A 17,923-nucleotide genomic window follows, 5' to 3' on the forward strand; every position below is an offset into this window, starting at 1 on the left:
CATATATATATGGAGGCAGGACAAGCATCCACCTGTTCTCCTCTCTCTCGCCTCAGGGCACCAGTGCTGTGGATAACAGTTTGAGTGAGCCGCTGCAAAACACTAATCAGACCTTACACTGCCTAATTAGCAGCGAGTCCACTGATTGGCTTACAGCGATAATTAACACAGGTGAGAATAATTAGCTCCCCATAGACCTGTGTGTGTGTGTGTGTGTGTGTGAGTGTGTGTGAGTCAGGTTGTGTGTGTGTGTGTGTGCAGGATGTTATTATGCATCCCTGGTCCCTAGTGAGACTCGGGAGGCAGCACGAAGAATCAAACTCATTACTGAAACCAGGCCAACCTGTGTTAGGTGCTCTGCTTTCCCACACCCAGAGAATTAGCCACAGAGAGATCTACCTTCCGCCGCCGCCCCCCCACTCCTACCTTCTGCTTCTCCCCGTTCTCTTTATGCACACTTTGTTTTCGTCTCCCCCTCGCCTCACCAGCCAATAGCGATAAATCAAAGGTGCGTTTGAGGAAATCTCACCATCGGATGAACCCCTCAAAAGATGAGATGAAACGCATAGATGAGCGTATTTCAATCGTGTTTCCCCACCTCGTCGGTGGTCTTCAACCGCTTCCTCAGGAACATTTGCTCGTCGGTGCTCTCTACTCTGTAAACACTAGAATGCAAGTTTGGGGGGACAGTAAAGTCTACCACGTGCGCGTGGAAGCCGGATTTGTATGTTGTTATTAAGGAGCTAAACTGTCTGGAGATTCAAGTGATTCAGATGGAAGAAAAAAAAAAAGCGGGACAATGTTTTACTGAAGGACTGGCCGCCATTCATCAGTCTGAAGCAGCATGGTGTCTCTCTATTTTTACCAAAGTGCCGCCTCTTTGATCAAACCGACATCACAGAGAGGAAGAGGCGTGCAAAGACGATGAGAGGCTTTAAAAAAAAAAAAAAACAACCATTGAAACGCAATTGACAGCTTGTCACTTTTAGCTCCGAGGCACCGACGTTGTGCAAAGTGGTAAGCGAGGCAGCATCGACTTGATGCAGGGGATATCACAAACAATATACACACACACACGCACCTCTGAGAGCTTTTTGTCTGCTAAATAAACAACACGCGACAATTTGAATTGGTGTTTTCCTGGAGCGGGTGGTTCAAAGATATGTTGCTTCATGTTGCTTGTCGAGGGGCCCAACAAGTAGATGTAGAATGTCAAGCTTAAACTTGAGTAAGTTTACTACCAGACTGCTAAGTATATTTCTGACAATATAAATGTTCTTACTATCTCCAGGTGGGTTAGCACTGTAAGCCCATAATAGAGTCTGTAGTATGCTTAGCTATGATCCTTAACTCTTGTTTTTTGAATGTTTGTCTTGGGACGTGAGTTGTAAAAGAAGTACCAACATTGATTACATTTCTACAAAGACCTAAACATGTATAGGTGTTATTTGGCTATTGCCTGAAAACTCTCTGGAAATCTCAGTAGAAATCATTTGCATGTTTCTTTAAATTACATCTACGGTAGTTTCCTGTTCAGTCTTTAGCAGAAAATGAAGCTACAGGTAACAATTCAGGGGAAAACGTTGTCCAAATGGCAGGGGCAACGCAAAAGATTACGAGGATTGTATACGGAAATGTACAGTACTGTGAATACAAATTATGCTATTATATTTGGGTGTTTATTAGCAACTTTTTACTGCACAGTTTAGATTTTGTGGATTTCCAATGGACACCCAGGTACTCTGTCTTCTTTACTTTACTTGTAAACTATAAGATCATCGAGACATCCTTACACAGGGTCAAGTGAAATATTCTCAATGTTTGCATTGAGCAAACGTCATTGTACTGTACAGCGACAACACTATTAACTACTGGATAAAAAGTGGGAGAACTCCACAGTTAGGTACTTGGATTTGTATTTTGTTTAATATTGTCAACCGTGACTCCTTCTTTCCTTCTGTGAGTCCACAAAACTGCACCAAAATCGCTCTCGCACACTGCAATGTATGTAGAAGTTGAATGGATGTACTCAAAGGCCGCTTAAATGCATATAAGAGCCGTTAAAGTGGAGTTTATGGGATGCATTTGCATAGTGTTCATAGCCCTTTGTGCCTGCCTTACTTCCATCCGCACACAATTGTGCGCACACACACTCGCAAACACTTTTCCCTCTTGCATACTCTCAACATGCCTTCCTGACTAGAGGAACAAAATGAAAGAAGGCTGATTGAGGCAAAACAAGGAAGGTTGTTTTTTTCATATTTCCTGTTTCAATAATTAATATGCATGAGTTTTATGGCCGCTTAAGATGCGATCAATTATTCATTAACAGCATGTTAATTGCATCCACAGTCGTGAATATTTAACCAAACACTAAATCAATGGGGTCGAATGAGCAGCAATATGGACACTTTATAATCTTTGCCAAAATCCGGGAAGGTTTTAATGAAAACCCTGGCAAACAGATGGTCAAACATAAAGGGAGAAAGTAGATGTAACTTTTGAAGAAGAAGGCGGTGAATGGCAGCCAGGAATGAATGTGTGCTTGTTGATAGTCGCTGCCTTTTATTCAACTTTACCTTTTTATGCTCATTTCCTTTCACAAATTTCACAAAAAAAATGGTAGAGATGTAATCTCTTCGTCGCTCCCCACAGTATCTGGGCTTTTTTTTTATTTTTTATTTCCCCACTCTCAAAGACTTGGTACGCCTTTGTCCTGGATCTTTGTGTGCCGTCGTTCTCTTGTATGCATGTGTGTGCGTGTCACAGCGGTGTCTGGACGCTGACATTTCTCTGCATGGATAACCATCGCGCCCTCTGTCCCTCTGTCCCACCAGCCATGACGCAGGGTAATGTCACCTGTCAGTCTTCAGCTCCTACTTACAACCGTTGCCCCCTTCAGAACCACAAGATGCCCCATCGAGAAGTCCGCCGCCCCCTCGTCCCATCGCCCGCCATCTCCTCCCTGGACCTTACTTGGGAGACAAAGCTTTTTACTAAACCATTTTCCCTTTGTCTCCCTCCAATAGAGGCTCATATGACTCCATATTCGCCTGCTCTTTTTGACTGCCTTATGTCCAAATGGCAGCCCATCCCCTTCTGACCTGGTGCAATACCCCCCACTACTTTACAATATGGAATGTAAAGACAGCATATATTCTGAATGGGGGTAAGTCAGGGGTGGGAAGTTGACTTTTTCCCCCGCGCCTGTTTTCAATTACTCTTTCGGCACAGGCAGGGTGGAGGTTTATGCGTTATATGGGAATGTAATTGACTATAACTGCCCTCTTAACATTAACCAGGTGTACCGACTGAGTGTGTGAGATTATGCCTCGGGTCTTCACGGTGTTTGTTGACTGTCTGTGTGCCTGTGTGTGTGTGTGTGTGTGTGTTGTTGATGATGTATTTATACCCTGCTCCTGTGAGGTGCTGCCCATTAGCGCCTGCATTTGAATCCTGCCGTGTTCACCGTGTTCGTGCGCGTGCGTGTGCCGGTGGTTGTGTTTGAGTTTCATCATGCTTTTCAACCCCGTGTGTGTGAATAAGAATGAGCGACCGAGTCAAGAGGCAGGATGCAGCTCCAGCTTGCTTCAAGGGGGGCCTGACTTTACAAGGACAAAGTCAAAATGGGCCCTTTCACAGGGCTTGACACACTGTGATTTGTATGTATAGTGCTGTGCAGCCTGCAGGGCACTAGCCTACGGGCGATCGCAGACACTAGTGCACGCGCGGAGGAAAGCGTGTGGGGTGGGGGGGGGTGTAGAAAAAGCAGGGTTGTGTGGAAAGTGAGGCCTCAACAGGCTGTCAATCAAGCCCAGGCGATGGCCTGTCATTCCTGGATAGAGCTTGTCCAGGGTAGAATGGGAGTCCCTGGGACCCGGCGAGGAGAAAAGGCGGGCGGCGGAGGAGGTGACTGTCTGTCTGTCTTCGCGACTCAAGCTTGATTTGATATTTGATACTGAGCATGTGGCATTTGAATGCAAATCTATTTTGATCGTCCCTCTGTCTGATAGGGTTAAGAGGCATCTATGGGGGATATGCATTTACGGGGTACATGCATGGGCGTCAAGGGGGTTTTGGAGGCAAACGTGCACACACTTACATACCAAGTGGAAAGAATTATTCAGAAGCAATATATTACACTCCAATTCAATTGCATTAGGTCCCCCTCAAAGCAATATAAAGATATTCTGTAATAACACGCAATGTAATGATGCAGAGGTTACAAATATGTTTAGTGGATTGACCTTTTACTCTTTGTACTTCAGGCGGATGCTGCGCTTGCTGCTAAATCTCATTGGTTAAAAATAAAAACTTGGCAATATCATATGGACACGGCCCGTGTATGAACGAGAAATGGGAGCTTGTGCAGCCTAATTACGTTCCCCGTGCATATGAGGGAGAATGTCCTTAAAAGCGAACGTGCCAAGTAGGTAGACGGAGGGACGGATAGACGGGTGGATAAAGCTGATAATACCGCAGTATGGAAATGCGAGGCTCGGTTCTCTCCCAATTAGAGCGGTGACTTCTGAAATGCCATAATACCCATTAATTAGCAGGCTGCTATTTTCTCAGTGATTTGGCTAATTAGTGTGCGAGGCTCTATACTATCTAGACCATTATTATTGGGTTGAAGCCATGCAAAACACACTCACATATTCATATTCAAGTAGACGCCAGGCACGCTCAGTTACATACATACATGGGAGGGGATACACAGAGCAGCTATTTCTCACAGTCGAGCAACCCTAATTTAAGTGACACCATTATGCGCTTCAGCAGCGACGTGGCCCAGCATGAGAGAGTTAATGGTAGAGATTGTTGATGAACATTTACGCGCCAGGCGACCTTTTCTTCAACAGTTTGCTCTCGATAGTGTGCTTTTATAGAGCTGCTGCGGAGACGTGAGCGGCAACTGTTGGCGCTAGACAATGAAAGTGTGTTTGCATCAGCTCTTTTGTGGAGCTAAATCCATTTAAGTATCATCCAAACCAAGGCTATTAAACTCAAATTTCCTGAGGGACAGATTTTTTGGAAGGGTGTCCCTCTACTACTATTTCTTGTTGATTGTTAGGGAAAGAGATTCAAATTGTAACTCATTGTTATCAATGATATGAAGTAAGAAACAGTATCTCCTCACGTTATACTCCTCGTTGACAGTAAGTAAATAAGTAAGTAATTTATATTTGTAGAGTGCTTTTCCAGACCAGGGTCACAAAGCGCTTAAACAATCAAAACAATACCCGATAAAATATATACTTAAAAGGTCAAGATGACACCGAGAACAACAGATGAGTTTCAGAAAATCAAGGCTTTGACAGTATGGACATTGTGACTCAAGAGGCGTGAGGGAATGCAAAGCTTTGCTTATTGTAGATATTTTTCAGTCCATTAATCATTAAATATTCTCTTTCTCGTATATAAACCTTACTTTTTTTGATGGGGCGATGTTACATTATCCAAACTTGCGCTCTTCAGCTTACAGTAAAACACAACCTTTGCCAAAAAACTACTAGTACATTGGTTAACAGAGAATACAGGTTTGCTGTTGATATTGTAGTTGTATTGGCAAATCTTTTGCTAAATATTACATATTTAGTATTTGTCTTTAATTGTTGCTGACCAGAAGTGAGAACATTTGTTTGAATCTTAGATTGTAGCTGCAGAAAAAAGTCTAACGGAAAGTGTTAAAGTCCATTCAAAGTCTGTAGAAGTGGAGTCGGTCATGAAGTTTAAAGACATTTCTATACTCTCACAGACTACTTTGTCTCTGGAGCATCTCGTCTCCGGTGACAAATGTAACTTTGTACATTAGTCAAACAAAGCAAAGCACACGTTCAAACCCATTTCCCTGAAAAAGGCATCTGAAGTGTTTCAACCCTGCTGTAATGACTTGGCGCTGGTGTGTGGGGCCGTCTCTGCTCGACAGTCCATCAGTGTCTCCTCTGGACAGACAGGCCACTGACACAGCAGCACAAGGCCAGGAAACCTTTTCAATCACTCCTTCACTTTTCCCGCCCTGTCAGGTGACAGCGCTCTGATTGATCGGTTGTTCAGCCGCAGCAATAAAAGTCATGTTTTTACTGAGTAAAAATGTAAAAAAAAAAAAAAACAACAAAAGGTGTGGAGCGTGTGACAACACTTTATTAATCATTCTAATCAACTAAACATCTTCAAGTCCTGCTGTTGGTTGTCAGTGCGCTTTTGTGAGTCCATGTGTGTATGCGTGTTGGCATGCTGGCGCACAAATATCTTTCACTCTCCGCGGCAGCCTGATGAACTTCATAAGTGTCCCATCACCACTTTAATCAAATTACTTATGAACCAAAATTGACAGTTTTCATTAATTATAAAGGATTATTCTAATTGCGATTCAAATTTATTCATTTAGAACAGACGGTATTCCGTAATGTTTCAGGAAATTTGCATATTAAATGGAGAGGGGAGGACATTAGCCATGCAAATGTATGCATGATTCCTTATTTTGTGATTGGTGGGCCATATGTAGCCGGCTGGGGGAGTGCAGGTGAGAATCTAGAAGGAGCTGTAATATGTTTGATAAACACAGAGGGATGCAAGGCCAAAAACACACTTAAACAAACACACACACTCGCTGTGGAAAAGCCATACGTCTCTGTTCAGTATCAGTCCGTCTTTCCCTGCTGTCGCACACACTCCCCCCCCCTCATATTTTCTCTCCCACTCCATGTTCCCAGATTCCTCCCCTAAGACCCATTGCAGTGAGCAACTTTTCACCCGAGAACAAACACGGCACACTAATTAAGTTTCTGATTTCTGATCCCGCTGCATTTAGAAACATAACCTTGAGCCGGCGTACAGTCAGAGTCGTAGTTATGATTTAATACGGTGCTTAAATGGAACAAAAAAAGAAGGAACTTTGGCGAGAGCAGCACATTTATCGCCACAATGTATGGAGCCGGTCCCTGCTTGACATAATGCTCTTTATCAAGCTATATATAGTTGATGCATTATGCATTAAGTTGAATGTGTGCTTAAATCAACACTATTCAATATGAATACATCAGTCTTTAACTGAGCTACAGAGGAGAACATTAGTGTAAATGGCTGCACAGGGAGGCACACGGATAGCCGTGAAGCCTTGCGGTCACACACATACACACACACACACACACACACACACACACAGGGTCACACACCCCCTTTGGCTCTGTGGTGCCGTCTAGCACGGCTGATGACAGGGCCATTATTCACTGGTCAGTCCCACGAGGGCAGAGTTTGGTTTGGACAGGGTAGCCAAGCGTCCCAGCATGGGCAGGACGGCTCGGAGGTGAGAAGGACCAGGACCCTTCATTACTCCTGTGATCGGGGAGGCCTGGAGCTTTCCCTCCCCGGGTCTCTGTCTCCATCAGATTAATGGTCCGGGGCCGACAGAGGAAGTGTTTCAATCAACATTGCCTGCCAAGCTTGTCTATCACCCGGACAGCCTCTTATTCGTCGCGGCTTTGATGCACACTCACTGGCACCGACTCCAGAGCTTTATTTAGGACGGTTTCCTTTTTATCCCGTGTAAAGTCGTGCTACAGGTACCAATGTCATCAGGCTACAAGTTGTTAAACCGAGCACTCGTAAGTGACAGAGATCTCATCGCCTGTCTCTCAACGCTCGCAAGCACAGTTCCTCGGTTGAATTTTGAATGATCCCTTTTCGGGGGAAATGGATGAAACACAATTGGTTAAGTGTCTCTGGGACTTCTGTCCCCCAAGCTGTGGGGACTAGGCAGGGGGAAGCGAAGAAACCATCTCTCCCAAGTGATGCTTCTCCCCGAGCGGCGACACAACACAGCAAGGATCTCTCCCCTGACCCACCATCTCTCTCCTCCAGGGTCCATTTGTTCTGAGAAATATTTAACGATGGGGGCAAATTCAGCCGACATGACATGCACACACATCAGGCTGATACATGGAGCGGGGAAGGATGGGACGACGCTTCCGACCGAGCTTCGGGGATGAATTTTGCAACACAGTGAGATGTTCTGTTTGAATAAATCATGACACTTAAGATAGACATAAGGGCAATATAGAGGTGCGCACTTTGAGAAGTAGCACTCTACCGAAATGTTGCCGAGCGAGTCGGACTCCCGCGTCCATCTCATCTATCATTTTATCCCTCCGTTCCCCGGCTCGATAGTGGCAGCTACTCACGCAAACTGGGCCACCTCGGTCTGGTTCCGACTGGTGTCCGAGGGCCACGAGACAGACCTGGTTCTAGATTATTAATGTGCCCCTCCGTCGAGGAGCCAGCCTCCCCCCCCCCTCGACTTCCAGTGCCCCCCTGCGCCCCTGGGGTCAGCCGGCGCGGCTCCTGGTGCAGGGCCCTGCTCATAAATCTCCCTAAATTAGTGTGCGTGTGCGCATACGTGTGTGTGTGTGCGTGCACGCTTCCAGGCTTAAACATATACTGCAGGCAGGGGAGGCAGGTCACCGAGAAAACAAGCCAGTCAGGCTCATGGTTGAAGTGTCAGTGATGCATAGCGGAAGGAGCGAAGGAAGGAATGGCAGAGCGGAGAAAGTCTGTAACAAGAGGAGGGAAAGAAAAATACACAAAAGAGGAGACAAGCGAGTATGAATCTCCGAAGAGCTTTGCATTGCCTTCTGTTTATTTTCCTCCCGCTGCATTATATTTGCGAAACACATATTTACACTTCATTTGAGCCCGACTTCATCAGAATTGATTTCCTAACCGTCCTTAATTGCTGAAGAGCAGGATCCTCCACTGCCGTACCTGCCTAGATTAGTTCAACATGTCCTGTGGTGGTAACAGGCGTGGGGAAGTGCTGTTGTGTCACTTAGTTAACCCCCGAGACAAATGGCTCCCCTCTGGAGCACAGTGAATTACACACCTCATGAAGCATATTAGGAGCCAGACACAGTGCTTTTCTTCTGGAGATGATCTGTTCGGCAGAAATGGATGGGGAGCGGGGGGGAGAGGAGATGGTTGAGTTATAGCCTCACCCACAGACAGTTTTACAGTGTAGCTACAACACAATGAAGAGATTGAGGCGAGGAAGGATGCGAGCGGAGCCGAGACGTGCAGCCAAGGAGTCGGGAGTGAAAAAAAAATAGGAATTAAACTTTTTCTTTTTTTAACATTCATTCCTAAACACCTTTTCTATCATCATCAGTTGAAAGCGGAGGATAAAGTCAACACTGAGTTGATCATATGCACACAGATTGTACATGGTTACAACAACAATTGTTTTGCAGCATTTTACCACATCATATTTTATATTGCTTCAATTTTGTTGTTTGGCAAAATGATTAGTCACCAGTAGAAACAGCTTATCGGTTCATGAGCCTTGTAAGAACTATAGGATGTTGACGTCCAATAGAGGTATAGCTGGGCTGGAGGTTGTGTAGAGGTGAAGATGTTTTGGATAAAATGTTTATGCTTTAGTTAAGTGTGTAACCTATTTGGCGTAAGACGGGTCAAACTAACTCAACTTGGTAAATAAAGTAGTTATTACAAAACAGTCCACTATTCTTATCTTCATTACTGATGGTACTGTGAATCAGTATTTAATAAAATCACAAACCTTATTGACTGTTTTTTTTAGTTTTTAGTTGATTAAACCTTTTAATTGGTAGCTGCTGTAGAAGTCTTTTGCTGACATTATCGCCTTCGTTCTTTCAAAGGAAGGTACTGTCGATGTTTGCTACAAGTTTAACAAAAATTAAAATAAAAGTAAAATGTAAGTAAGAAAGTAAGTCATTTATATTTGTAGAGCACTTTTCCAGACCAGGGTCACAAAGCGTATGAACAATCAAAACAATACTCAATAAAATATATACTTTTAAGGTCAAGATAACACCGAGAACAACACAGGAGTTTCAGAAAATCAAGGAAAAGCCTGCACGAATAGAAATATCTTAAGATGTTTCTTGGAGGAGTAAATGTGATGTAAAATGTAAGGACACATGGTCTGATGAGGATAATTGCTAAAAGGAAATTATGATAATAGGATCCAAGTAGTATGGAGAAGTAATTATCCCACTGTTTTCCTTAAATGTTACATTTAGGATTTGTTGAGCTGGTTTTAAAGTGCTTTGTGATGGTGATCGTGTCCAGTTTTAACTCGATAACAGAACTCTTTATTTACATCAGGGGTCAGTGTCATGTGACTGAGAAACTTTATAATGTATAACTGTGAATCGTTTAACAAGAGAGGAAGAGTTTAGCCAAAATGTAATTATCAGTCCCCCCTTTCCATTGTTGGGCACTAATCTCTGTGGTTCACCACAGACTGTGACTCACAGCACAAGAGACACACCAGTAGGTGGTGGTCTAGTTTTTAGTGCACCTTCAATTAGTATTGGAAGTATTCAAGACTTGTGGGGGCCGAATAAAATTACTTTAGAAGCGAGTTGGAATTGACCCGTGGTCCTTGAGTTTGGCATTGGTACCATGTCACTCAATGAACCCAATTTAATCAATGAACCACTCTAACTTCATGCATATGATTGCTAGTTTTTGAGGGAGAACATATAGGCGAGGTGGGATTTTCTACACGTCTGGCAGGAATTTCAGCTGCAACAGTGAAGGATGGGACCTATTGGAGTTCTTTACTGTCATGAAAGACCAGAATCCCTGAAAGAGAAATTGACAAACTACCTTAAAAAAAACAAGTCGAGCAGCAAGTTTACTTTAAAAAAGGAGTTGAAGTGATCTACATTGACAAAGCAAAACAAGTCTTTACATCGTTTGCGAGCGGTGTCGGAGAATTATTAGAAAATATAAAAGTATTGTCCCTCGGAGGCATTCTTGCTGAGAACTAATCACGTAGACAGTCTTTATCACCGCTCTAATAATATTTAGATGCTTTAGGGATTACTTAAAAGTTGTGTTATAATTGCTTTCCTTGTTTTGTTCTTTGTGGACAGAGGGGTATTTTGTGTTTAATTGCTCCAAAGTGACAAATAATGCTGGTTATGATATGATGAAAGTATGAGATCGTTAAATCACGAATGCTGTGGATGTTTTGTTTTTTTTTCTTCACTTTTTTTCTACCGTTAAAAATTAATGCCATGAGGCTTTAAGAGACCGAGCAGTTATTTACACAAATTCACTTCCACGAGCCAATCCTGTGTTTGGGGGTAATTATGTGAGCGCAAAATGGTTTTATTTCATTTAATCCAGTCGCTGGAGCAATTTGCAGCCGTAATATTTCTTGCTGTGGAGTCTGCACAGTAAAACAGCTTGAAACCAGCGAGTGCCTAAAAATCAAACAAGATGTGCATAAGCAGCGGGAGCCAAAAGTCTGTTGCGGAGAAAGTGTATGTTTTGAGACATGTAAGGCTTTTTAATCTTTTAAATAGGGCAGCATCACCGGAAGAGTCAAGTGGTCCAGGCGCTCCTTCATTTTACGCCAAATAAGCTGCTTTCTAAGGCTTTTATTGATCTATTAAAGTGCAATTGTATATCAATCAGCTTACCAGCCTTATGTAACTGAGGAAACTATAGCATTCTGTGGAATATACTTAAAAAATAGTCGGGTATCTCCTAATGTTCTAGACGAGGGGTGGGCTTTATAATGGGGGCCATCAAGCCAAAAGAAAGAAGGAATATAGAAGCTTTAATATTTGAAGGGAGAAATTCTCAAGGAAACTATAAATAAAAAACAATGCAATTGCCATAAATTCCCAGTATTTAATCTTAATTTAGTCCAAATACAGTTTTTCTTCTGAGGGATGTGGCACAAAAATGGCAATAAAAAAGCAAAAATGATTTCAATGCAGGTTTTTTTTTTTTTTTTTTTTTAAACAACAACAAGTAATTAAAAGGTTTAAAAAAATAAATCAGCTGTCGGAAATATAATCTGTTTTAGGCTGACATCATAAGGGCCACAGAAATACAGGCTAATGTGGTCCCTGAGACACACTTGGTCTCATTTTTAGTTTTCTTATATAAAGCTGGTTTATAAGCAACTGATAAGGAGAATTGGGGGTTGCTTTTCTCCTGCTATTTAAGTTTGAGCAGCAATCTTGTCAGCAGGAATCTGTCCATATTTCCTGGTCAGCTGTCAATCAGATTATACATTAATCCCCACCACACAAACAGACCCACTGTTGATCCATAAAAATGTGTGCCGGGGTGATCCAGGTCCCCTGGCTCCCGGGATGTGAGCTAGAGCGCAGTGAAATCAACATGCGGCAGTTTTGTAATGTTTCCGTGCGACTGACTCCAGACACCTTAACTCATGTAAATAATGAATCAGATGATCCATGCATGGAGGAGGCTGAGGGGACTCGGTGACATCGGCCCACAAGATGATGCTCCCATTCACTCCCACCGCTACTCTTTTTTTTTTTTTTTGTCAATACTTTACCCACAGATTTGGTCTAACCCGACCTCAGCGAGCTCAACTCTCCCCTTTTCGCTTACCTGTCACCGCTCCATCATAAATACCTCTGCGGAGGGAAAAAGACATTTGGGGAATGAATCCAGTTGATGAATTAAACAGGAGTAGCAGCGGGAAAAGGTGGGGTGTATCGGACCAAGTGGATGTTATCCGCAGCAGTCTGCGAGGCTGCTCCTTGACCTCGAGGAGATAAGAAAGATAGAAGACCTTCAGCATGTGGGGTCCGACCAGAGGTGTAAAAAGAAGGGGAAAAAAAAAAACTCCATCTCAGAGCTTCATGAATTATTGACATGTTGGCCCACAGCTTCTAAAATATACAGGAGGGTGGTCTGCCTCTCCTTTTGGATTTCACAAACTGGCTCACATTTCTGTCTGTCCTTCCACCTTTCTTTCACCATTTTGAGTTTGCCCGGCTTAAGCTCAGAGGAAGTAAATCTAGGCTTTAAAGACAGTTTGTTGTTCAGATCGTAGAAAAAGAAGAAAAAAAAGGATTTTCCTGACAAAGAGCGTCGACATCTGTCATGCATTTAAGATTGTCTTGTTACATCTGATGCTTATAATCCTTAGATTTTGATTTTGAATCCAGCAGACCCCTGCTCCGACCATACATCATCTTTGGTTTTTGTTTTTATCCTTGAAGCATCTGCCTACTCATCTTATTGCCCGACATACAGTAACTCCTCTCGTGCCTTTTTTTCTTTCTCCCTGTGATGAGTTCGTTGTGCATTATTATACGAGAGGCGGTCGGCCGCCCCCAAAACAAGCCGCCCAGTGCAGGAACACTAGCCATAACAAATGAACAGAGAGGAGAAAATAAGACATATGAAAGAAAAGCTGAGCAAAGGAGTGATTCTCTCTCGTGCTCCTGGAGATCTGTATTGTAAGCACTTTCGGCTGTCAGCACTTCTTTGAGCTCTCTCAAAAAGGAGGAGGCGGAGAAGAGGGCTCGGAAATGTGTTGTGTTTTTTTTCCCTCACTCCCTCTTTTGAGGATTCCTGTTAATATGTACATAGAGTTGTTTATTTGCGCTGTTCATTTGATACAGTCGGGAAGACAGACTGCGGGCGGAGGTGACATGAGAGATTTACTGTAGTTGCAGTTCATGAAATAAGTTCAAGCCTCGGGGTGGGATCTTTGGACTAAATCGTGAGGCATCCCCTTTTTCTGCTTTGCAGGCCTCCGGTGCACCCCCACACGTAGACACCCCCCCCTCCTTTTTACTACTCCGGCCCCCCCCTCCATCCCCCCTTCATTAAGTATTGATGTGGGTAGCCATACTTGCCATCTCAGCCTATTAATAATGCATGGCAGGTGCTGTTGATGTGGTCGCTCACACTGAGATTGAGAGAGGCAGGAACAGCAACATTGAACTGCATAGTAGCTACTACAGGACTTTTGCAGCCCTACCGAGGGGGGGTGTAGGTAGGGGGTTGCGTCTGCCCCACTGAGTTTATGGCGAACTGTGACGGCAGCGCCAAGATGGATATACAAGGTAGCATCTTACTCAATATCCCGGAGCAGTTTTTACACAGAAAACTGCCTTTTGTCATAAAAAAGTGATGGATGAGTGTGGTATCAAGTCTGCATGTCTGCCACCGCTGTTTTATTTGCTTTATTCCGACGCCATGTTTTATTGAAGGAGTCCCGATGATGCTTTCAATGACATAGGAGCCTTTCCTTGGATGTCAGTTGTTTTCATTAATCCGATGACAGGAGCAGATTTCAAACAAATTGCGTTTAAAGCCAAAATTACATACTTTAATCAGGGCTTAGGGAATAAACTAGGGAGACAAAAAATAAATCTACAAGAAAAACAATTGTCAGCATTCCACCTGAAATTCCAAAGTGTTAATTTAAATAATTGATCTAAAGTCACAAGGTCACACATGGGCCACAAGTATTATGCATCGAAACAAGATACTATGACTAAAAAAATGAATATTTCTTTCTGGTTACACAAAACAAGTTGTTTCATAACTTGCTCTTGGTATATTATATCTTGTATTTCGGTTTTGAAATCGAACTATTTTTCAGTTTGTGTTTTATTAATCTTACAATGGCAAAAAAAATTAAATAGTGTTATTTGTAGCCTTTTATGTTGTAAATCATTTCAGTGATCATTTCAAAATTGACTTGATGTATTTTACTACACTGAATAATGCAGTAATAATTGAAATAAAACTATTTGATTTTTTGCATTTGTTGTATCATTTTTTAACCCCCTAATGTCAGCTGACTTGAAAACTGTTTCAGTGGATCTTAACCTCATGTTTTGTTTTGCTCTCTCCTTGTTGTTCAGGTTCTTCCTCAAGTTCTTCCTGAAGTGCAACCAGAACTGTCTGAAGAATGCGGGGAACCCCCGAGACATGAGGCGTTTTCAGGTACTGGAGGGCACAACAGGATGTTTTGCACAATTAAGTTTGTTCAGTGGCTCTCTTTGTTCAATGTAGTTATTATAGAGTATAAAGTAGTGTCAGAATCTATCAAAGAAGGATTCATGATTAATTGGGAGTCGTTGATTTTTGTGTTATGGTGAATTTATCTAATATTCCCTTCTTTCTTTAGGTGGTTGTGTCAACGACAGTCAGTGTCGAGGGTCATGTCTTGGCAGTTTCCGACAACATGTTCGTTCACAACAACTCCAAACACGGTCGCCGGGCGCGAAGACTGGACCCTTCGGAAGGCACTCAGTCCTACCTGGAACATGGTAATGATCCCCTTTATTAACCCCACTCTCTTCCATGCCGCTCTGCTCTTTTTATCATGCCTTCTCTTCCCAGAGCTCTCACTTTCCTCTTGTAGTGTTTCTAACTCTGAGAGAGGAGAGAGCGGTAGCTAGAGAGTACTGAGCTCCCCCTCATGGCTTGCTCCCCTCAGGTCTCTGCCTCTGGGCCTTCTACCCAGCCTCACATAAGCACTACGTGTCTTATGAGGTCTGTTCTGCTTAAAGCCAACACTGGCTTTATTTCCTCGGAGACCTGCTTTTATCCTGGAGCCCTCCATCACTCCCCATCCCTCAGGTTTTCAAACACACCCATACACAGACACAAAAAGCCCCCCTGTGCAGACACACACACCCACAGTCAGACCCAAACCTTTAATACTTCATAATGACATGTGCACATGATTTAGGAGCCAGCACTGATTCCCAAGTCCCTAATCCAGTTATTTTCTCATTTCGATTTCCCAGACATAGAATAAGAGAAACATATTTTTTTTCTCTCTATGAGGAAAGTCAACCGCAGGGACGATAATGACTAAAAAAAACTAAGACCGGATTTGCATGATGGCCTACAGTAGATGCTATTAAGACCCGATGTTATGCTTCAGTCTCCTAATAGCTATTGGTGGACGATGGTCCGGAGACTGGACTCTCTATAGATTTTGTACATTTAAAGAGTCCAGATCAAGATAAGAACAAGACCAAGTCAAGACTTTTCGTAGGAGACCAAGAGCGAGTCCAAAATTCAGTGGTCCCTCACCATATTGCGGGTCTTACTGTTTAACTATTTATTTTTTTGCACACAGTACTTCATATTTATGCATTTATATTGTAGCACACAGTGGTCAGGAATGGGTCTTTTCCTTTGAATTATTTGAACAGTAGGTAAACTTTTAACATTATCACAAAAACACAAATTACCTATGGTGCTAACTAAACAAGGAACTCCATATGATGCCTCTCTACACACTGTGTACACAGTGATGTCTGCTTGGTCGCTACGATACTGAGTGAAATTCTACGTCTATATTTCTATGTCCAAAGTGATCGACAGCCATTATCCGTTGGCTGGGCGGCAAAGCATTATTGGAGCTGTTTAGGTCACCTTTACTGAAAGGGTTGTAAAGAGGAATGGCACCTCATACAGTATTGAGATTGCAAGTTAAAAAACATTTTGTCAGACTAATGTTGTTAATTTAAACCTTGTCCATTGTTTATTTACTTGTAGAAATATAAAACAAGTAATATAAACTGTGTAAGAATGTGGAAACAGTTTAGGAAATGTTTATATAGAGCGCAAGGAGGGGCTATAAGACCTTAACATGTTTTTAAAACTGGACTGATTTCTTCTGGGCCACTATGTCGGAAATTACAAAGACCATGAACTGGAGAAAGATGAGACCCAAGTCCATGAAAATAAATCTTGGAGAGCTACAAGTCTGTTGTAGAGACAGAGATTGAAGGCAGCACGTTGGCAGATGTTCCCTATGTCAGAGAGATTTGTTTGGGAATTTCCTCCTCTCTGATTTTCTATTCTCCTGATAATGGGGGTTGGAAAGAGGAAGAACAGTGAAGGAAGTGAACAGGCGGCGAGATAGGAGGGCTACAGACAGTGCTTGATGTTACAAAGACAAGAGAGAAGACACTGTGCTCTCTTTTTCTGTGTTTTCTCTCTCGTCTCTGAACGAGGAGTTTTTCCCGAGCATGACATACAAGTTTTGGGGGGCCCAATTGTGGCTGTAATAGATGAGCGCTACACCGGGTTGAACAGATGGCATGGAGGAACACCCCAAAGTATAATCCTATCACATGGATTCGCGTTCTACCATCTGGTTAATCCACACACACAAACACACACACGAGCGCATGAAGCACACATAATATCAGCGGCTGTGAAAAGGAGGCATCTTAGTCCGTGATTACGGCCACAGATTGCTTGCTCGGTGAATGTTGATCTCTGCGGGCGTACTGAGGGGCTAAATATCATTCCAGCTTGTTGGGGAGGATCAACAGACCAGGGAGTCGGGCAAAGAGCAAAGGCTGGGCTGCAGGGGGAAAAAAATTCAGCCTAGTCTAAAGTGGATTATGCCGCTTTACAGAATTACAGCATGTCTGACAAGCTGCATATCTGTTAAGGAAAAGAGATTGGGCTTGTATAAACATATATCCCCCCCCCCTCCTGATGCTGCTCTTTTCTTCAATCACATCCAGTAATCTCGAGGTTTATAATACAGCCAGATAAGGTCAAGTGGAACATTATTGAAAATATGCTTTATTGTTGTTATTCCATGTACTTTGTCGGATAAGTCGCAACAGAATATGCTTGAAGCGGAAATGGTGGAAAGCTTAGAAAACACATTATAAATATCGTGGCTTGGAATAAGCCAAGTGTGTTCGCTGTGGTTAGACGCCGGGGTAATGACACAGATGTGAGGCAGATAGGGAGCTAAGTGTTTGGATAATGAAGGCGGCGTATTCAGAGGGCAGAGCTACTGTTGGCTCTGCTCGGCTCCCCGGTCGCGTGGCCTTTGATCAGACACTCAGCACACCTGACATTTACACGCCGGTACGCTTTGCCACGTGTCATAAAACAAGCGCATCGTTACTGCCCTCGCACACGGGGCAGGGGTGATGTCTAATAACGGGGTGCATATAATCACTCTGATTAGTATTCCTCACCTGCACTCAACCCCTGGGAGAGCGGCGGAGTGTGTGCAGGCGAGTCGGGGAGGAAGACGCGGGGATCACAGTCGAGGCCATAAAGGTCTCGGCAGTGCTGCGGTGGCAGTTCCGAAGAGATTCAT

At 43.3% G+C, this 17,923-nt stretch overlaps 1 protein-coding gene across 3 annotated transcripts in view; it reads left to right on the top strand.

Moving 5' to 3' along the window:
- Window positions 1–17,923, top strand: part of LOC148071777 (transcription factor COE1-like) — a 67,843-nt gene that overhangs the window by 20,662 nt on the left and 29,258 nt on the right. For all 3 annotated transcript variants that reach the window (XM_087799630.1, XM_087799631.1, XM_087799632.1), the window contains exons 7-8: window positions 14,697–14,778; window positions 14,963–15,104. In XM_087799630.1, coding sequence (XP_087655756.1) covers window positions 14,697–14,778; window positions 14,963–15,104 — 224 coding nt within the window. The remainder of the gene's footprint in view (window positions 1–14,696; window positions 14,779–14,962; window positions 15,105–17,923) is intronic.

This window comes from Callionymus lyra, chromosome 9 (genome assembly GCF_982586985.1).
Source record: "Callionymus lyra chromosome 9, fCalLyr1.hap1.1, whole genome shotgun sequence".
Lineage (NCBI taxonomy): Eukaryota > Metazoa > Chordata > Actinopteri > Syngnathiformes > Callionymidae > Callionymus > Callionymus lyra.